This window comes from Bubalus bubalis, chromosome 4, assembly GCF_019923935.1.
Source record: "Bubalus bubalis isolate 160015118507 breed Murrah chromosome 4, NDDB_SH_1, whole genome shotgun sequence".
In the NCBI taxonomy this organism is placed as follows: Eukaryota; Metazoa; Chordata; class Mammalia; order Artiodactyla; family Bovidae; genus Bubalus; species Bubalus bubalis.
The window spans coordinates 128,966,543-128,972,970 of record NC_059160.1 but is presented as its reverse complement, the minus strand read 5'-3'; the positions used below and the strand labels follow the sequence as shown (position 1 = coordinate 128,972,970).

At 42.3% G+C, this 6,428-nt stretch overlaps 1 protein-coding gene across 6 annotated transcripts in view; it reads right to left on the bottom strand.

Moving 5' to 3' along the window:
• Positions 1-773: 773 nt before the first annotated feature.
• The window catches only part of MTR (5-methyltetrahydrofolate-homocysteine methyltransferase), a 125,189-nt gene continuing 119,534 nt past the window's right edge, over positions 774-6,428 (bottom strand). For 4 of the 6 annotated variants that reach the window (XM_006050165.4, XM_006050166.4, XM_006050168.4 and 1 more), the window contains 2 exons: positions 6,242-6,354; positions 774-5,787 (listed from right to left, as the gene is read on the bottom strand). In XM_006050165.4, the coding sequence (XP_006050227.3) occupies positions 5,701-5,787; positions 6,242-6,354 (200 nt within the window). In that variant the 3' untranslated portion in view covers positions 774-5,700. Of the gene's footprint in view, positions 5,788-6,127; positions 6,355-6,428 lie in introns of those variants that run through there. The other 2 variants (XM_006050167.4, XM_044942058.2) reach the window with 2 other exon arrangements.

Here is a 6,428-nt window from a genome sequence, read left to right as displayed (position 1 = left end):
ACCCCCAGGTTTAAAATGTTGGTGATCAGTAGATGATAGTCTTTTTTTTTTTTTTTTTTTGCATTACCTGGTACTTACTCCTCAGGATAAAAGCCTTTTCCTATCTTAAACACTTTCAATTCTATCTCCCCATCCCATCTTAAGACAACGGAGTAACCTGCCTCACCTCCCACTGTCTTCAACCTAGCAGTGTGCCCCGGTACCCACAACGCCCCCCCAACTGCTCCACGAGGGTCACACGTGAGGGGTCCTGTTCCCAGAGCTCTTGGCAGCACCAGGCTCTGTGATCAGATCTTGAACTCTCTCTTCCTTTGCTTTGCCTGACGTGGCCCCCTCTCCTGGTCTCCTTTACTCACGTGTCGGCTCCTCCACGGGCTCTCCCTCATCCCTGGTCCCAGCATCAAGTTCATCTTCTCTTCAGATTCTCCAGATGCCATCCCATGCACACCTCCACCTCTGTGATGAAGCTTTCCAGCCATTCTTCCAATTCCAAAGTCAGGTGTCCAAGTGTCCTAGGCCGTCAGGGCCCATTTGCCCAGAATGCCTCTCTCCTCGTCTACATTCTCCGCTTGTGCACAGGGTACCACCAGTGATTATCCTTCAAAGCCTTTATCTGGAGCCACGCTTGGGTCTAGCTGGACATGGGCACAGATGCTCAGTTCTCAGCTCCCACCCCCCACCTTTGCATTGCTGTGCTCTTTGTCCTTCCTTTGTTTAAAAAACATATTTGACACATAAAAAACATCTACAAAGTCAGCACCCCACATTCTGGCTTATTATTCCATTCTTTCCTTTATTATTTTTATAATATGTAATACATACAGAACTCTGTAATATTAAGCTAGTTGTGAAGCATAATAAATAACCATAAACTTACCACCCCAAAACCTGAACATTACTAATAACCAGTGTCTAACCATGTGTCCATGATATCTGCTCCCTCTGTTTCCCTCTCCGAGGTTAGCTTTGGCTTATCTTCCCCCACCCCCCTCCACACTTTTAGTTTTACCATTTACACATGCGTTGAGAAGATGCTCTTTGGTTTTGCTTGGTTTTGAGCTCAATAAAAAAAAGTCTCAATCATATCCTGGGACTTTTTTTCTTTAATATTTTCAGAGATTCATTCTTCTTGTCAGGTATAGCTGTGGTTCACTTACATTTTTACTACAGAATAATATTCCTTACTGTTAATACACCTAATTTACTTAAATGCTGTCCTGTAGACAGGAAGGCATTTCAGCTTTTCCAGTTATAAGTATCATGAAGACGTTACTATAAATATTTTTGTACATATCTCCTGGTACACAAATGCAGGCGTTTACTGGATACATAGCTGGAAGGTGGAGTCATAAGCTAGAGCCCAAAGTGTGAGAAGGTTCAATTTGGTGAGGTGTGGTTGTTTTCTAAAAGCAGGGGTGCCTGTTTACACATCATGAAATGAGCTCACACGATCTTCTTTAGCACCTGGTGCTGTTAGACTCCTTAACTTTATAAATCTTATGGATGTAACTTACAAGCTCATTGTGATAGTAATTTGTATCTCACAAGGTTTCTATTGATTTATAAGCCCCATGTATTTTCTCTTCTGTGAAATGCCTCTTCAAGTCTTTTTCATTTTTTTTCCTTCTTTTTGATTTTTAAAAATTACTCCAAAAAGCTTCATTTCGTAAATTTAGCTTTCTGACTCTGCTTGATTTTCTGCTCCTCGGTAAGGAAAGTGGTAAGGAAAGTGCACTTGCTCCTGTAACAAACATATATCCACACAGAAAACCAGGCCTGGCTGACATGTCTTTTTGCTTTAGACCACCTCATAAAGAACCTTAGGTCTCACAGCACAAACTCCTTGAAGGTGGCCTGGGCACACACCACATGCGGATTTTAGTGCTATCCCAACCTTCTTGGTATAAAGGTAAACAATTCTATTACCAAGGGTTAAGGACAGCCTAGTCTTGTTAAGAGGTTGTATTGTAGGAAAGCTTATAGCGGTATATCAAATGCTGGACCATCCTGAATGCCTCTAGATACCATCCTGGGAAGAGGAAGTCTGTTTTCCTATTATTTAAAAAATAGGAATTCTCTCTATATTCTTCTTACTACTTCCTTCTCAGTTAACAGTATTGTAAATATCAAGTCTTGGTTTGTCTTTTTAATACACTAAATTGTTTATTAGCTTAACCTAAGTGCTAGTTTGAATATATTTGACTTAATCATCATTAATGGTTAGCACATGTCTCAAGAGATTTGTTCCTGCCCACAGATTTTTTTCTTCATGCAAACATTTAAATATTTGCTTTTTGCAATTCAGACCTTAACGTATTTGGGATTGATTGCTAGGTGAGGTGTGAGGCATGAACCAAACTTCATTTTTTCTGTAAGGATAACCGTTGTTCTAAAACTACTTATGGAGTCACCCTTCGTCCCCCACTGATCTGTCATGCCATCTCATCATATCTCAAAGGTCAGTATATATGCGTGGGCTACTTTCCAGGCTCCTCATTTCACTGCACTGCTCAGAACACCTGCACCACATACAACACAGACTCTACAATAAAACTTACCATCTTCTAAGTCTCCTCAACCTCTTCTTCATAGTTAGAAGCATCCAACTATCTTAGTCCTTTGCCATTCCACAAACATTTAAATATATGCTCATCACATTCAGCAAAACCTCTGTTGGAATTTCTGCTTTAAATGGCGTTGAGTCTACAGATAATTTAGGGGGAGATCTGACACCCTTACAACCTTCAGTATTCATGAACAAAGGCAGTTCTTCATTTGTTTCTACCTTGCTTCTTCACCTTTATACTTCAAGTCCCAAATCAGGCCTTAACCTAAAACACTGCCTGCCTTAACCATCTGGTTAAGGTATTGGGGAAGGTATTTCACCTTCCCAACTAAAAGTGTGTCTTTTATGTGCAAATTGGGGTGAGTTTGAGGTTTCTGTTGGAGCGATGGTAGAATTCTTCATTATTGAATATATCAAGAATTTGAGAAGAGTAAGATGATACTGGTTTGAGACGCACTGGGTTTGAGGTGTCTCTTGTATACTGGATGCTTGCTATGCTATGTTCTTCAGGACATAGGAGTCTGGATAAAGATACTGGTTTGATGAGATTGCCCACTGAAACTACATGACTAAGAAGGTAACTAGTGATGGGATCGTGAGGACCAGGATTTAAATGGGTAGAGGAAGAGAAAATTATGTAAGAAGCTAAGAAATAAGAAACATGTAAAGTTAACCAGAAGAGTGAAGTCAGGAGGAAACAGGGAAAGATGGTTTCTGAAGTGGTCAACACTGCCCAAATCCAGAGAAGAAAAATCACTAGAATAGCCAATGTTAGATCTTAACAGATCTAACAATTAAGAGGTCATTTATGACAGAAGAGATGGGTTTTAAAAAAAAAACACTTAACTTCACTGAGTTAAGGAGAGAATGGGAAAAAGTGGTTGGCACAAAACAGACACTCAGATACTTGTTGAAGACAAGCCTGAGAAAAATGGAGAGAAGGCAGGCTATTCTCTAAATGAGCCCAGCTGTGAAAGGAAGGAATAGCAGAATGTCTCAGAGGAGAAACAGGACATTATGAGACCTGACGTCTACCATCATCCCATACACTGGCCTCCATCCCATACACAGGTAGCAGAGCGAGCAAGCTTCTACATAAGTGCTTCTTTAGAGGGAAAAATGAACATGGGATCCCTAATGGGAATGATGAGAGTGAGCGAGTGGATGTGAGAGCCATGGATGCTGACGACAAGGTGACGTTCTAGATGTGTGGGCAGAGACACAGAAAAGACTCCGGGTACAGCATGGTCACCTTCCTGCCTTTGAGGTCACCTGACATAAATTAAAGAAGGGGTTTTCCTCAAGCTATCTTCTATATTCTTTAATGAAAATACAGGGGCTCAAACTTGAACAAATTGGTTTTCCCTTTAGATAAAAGGCATCCATCATAGGATCAGATCAACAATACAATGAAGGAAGCCACATAATGAGTTGAGAAAAGATATGGTAAACATTTAATGAAACTGGGAGACTTTTAACAACTGTGATTCAGATAAAATAAATTAAAATATTAGGAAAAGATTATTCTTTCTTATACAGAAGAATGTGCCAACACCTAGAGTTAACAGAGCTGCTACGGAAGAGGAATAAGTCCTCCAACTGAGCATCTAGGACAGATTAAATGGACCCTAAAGAAAGCATATAATTCTCTTTTTAAAAGAAAGCATATAATTCTCTCTTTAAGGGCCAGTGATGCCTGAAAAGGCATGTTACTCTTCAGGAACACATGTATATGCTAAGTTATGTAGGATTATCACCTGCTAGGGTTTTTCCCCCTTTCACCTCCAACATACCTGAGTGTATATTTGATGTAACTGCTTTGGGACGAGGCCAGCTTATACCACGAGGGGAGGGGGGACTGTCTTACAGGAAATGAGATCTGATGATGCCAATGACATAGAAAGTAGCTTCTCACTCCAGTCACTGTGTTCAAGTGTGTTCCAGAAAGGGTACCTGGTATACTGAACCAGTCATTCCCACATGCACTTCCTGAATGTCTTTTCACCCCCATGAATCTCTTATTCCCTTTCCTTGAACACCTACCCTGTGCTGAGCTCTAGAGACCTCCACAGAAGCTGCTATCAAGCTCTCACTATATGCCAGACCCATGTTACCTGCCTCACACGCGTTCTCTCATTTAATCCACATCTCATGCCCACAAGAGAGGAACTAGTATCACTGTCCCCATTTTACAGATGAGAAAATTGTGTTAAGAGAACTGAAGTAATTTGCCTCCGTCGTACAGCAAGCATGTGGCAAAGCTGAAACTTGAATCCGGGTGTGTCTGACTTAAAGCCCACGCTCTCAACCATCTCCCTGCACTAACCATGAACAAGTCCACGTGCTGTTCCCATACTGTACATGTTTGGAGTTGGGGCAGCGCAGAAAAGGAAGAACTGAGAAGTGAGGCTGCCCGTCCACCCACTCTGCACAGGACACGCAGCTGAGCCTGCTCAATTCTGGAACACGACCCGAGGGTTAACCACCTGTAGCGGCCACTGCCTCTGCCTACCTCCTTCTTGCCCCTCAGGGCAAGGGAATAGGAAATTACGAGAGAACAAAATGCTTGGAGAAGGCGACTGTATTTGACTCGCCAGGGCAGGCAGCCTGAGTGCCTCTAATAAGCCTCAGGGAGAGTGTGCCTTTGCTTAAGGGACGCCTTCAAGCATCTCCTGGAGGCTTCAGGAAAGGAGGTCTCCGGAGAGAGAGCAGAGTGATGCTTCTTCCCTGTCAGAGTAACTGCTCTAACCACTCAGATTTAAATGTCCCATTACTCACAGCATCACTCTGCCAAAGGGTCACATTTTCTATTCAACTGAAGTGACCTCCTAGGTCTGGGATAAAAATGAAAAAAGTCTGACTTGCTTTGAAATGCAAAAGACCTCCATCTCCAGCTTGTTCTAGTCCCCAAGGGACCAGGGACACCCCTGGAGTCTGACTCGCTGCTCTTTATTCAAAGTCCAGACCCTGGTCTTCTATAAGGTCCCCCCAAAGGTCCGCACCCTGGAGTGGTGCAAAGGGCAACCAGATGCAGATAGGCTCCTGGCCATCGCGCTGTTATGATTATAATAGGCACTTTGGACTGTTTCCCTGAGGATCACCAAGTACAGACAGGTTAAAAAAAAAAAAAAAAGTTAGTCTGTATCATATCCCAAAATGGGTCCAAGCCATTTCTCAACCTCGGCCACAGACATGTTCTTCCTCGAAGCATAATCCTCAATCTGCAAAAGATTAAAGGCAGTTTGTTAAAACAAAATGATATGACTTTCTGAACTAAAGTTCCCTCAGCATTCACTAAGATACTCTAAGTACCTTCCACGTCTTATCTTAATATTAATAGTGATCCATTGAGTTAAACAGAGACAGATATTTATTTATTCACTAGAGTGCCTTATTCTCTGGGCAGAAAAACAATATGTAGTAACTATCTGGTGCTTGGAAGCCTGCCTGGGGTGGGGGGGGGCGGGGAGGGGAGGGGAGGGTGGTCTATTTATACATGGGAGGACTAGAATTGCAGTAATGAGTTGAAACCAAAGCAAGACATTAGTGGGGGTAAATTTCTTCATCTTTTGCCTCTCATTTTATTCTCATTCACATGTAAAATAGGTTTAACAGTTCCATTTAAAACAAGATAGGCACCAAGGGATGCCGCCTACAATGAAACAGCTAACTTACCTGATCCTTGGAAATTTTCCCCACAGCAAAATACCTGGACTTCAAGTTGGAGAAGTAAAGGCCAGATACTGCTGAAGCAGGTGCCATGGCCAGCGATTCTGTTAACCTAATGCCTGAGGAGAGCAGCATGAGGAAAAATGCACATTTATTCAGTGCTGAGACAGGCCTGCCAGTTGCTGGCACCCAA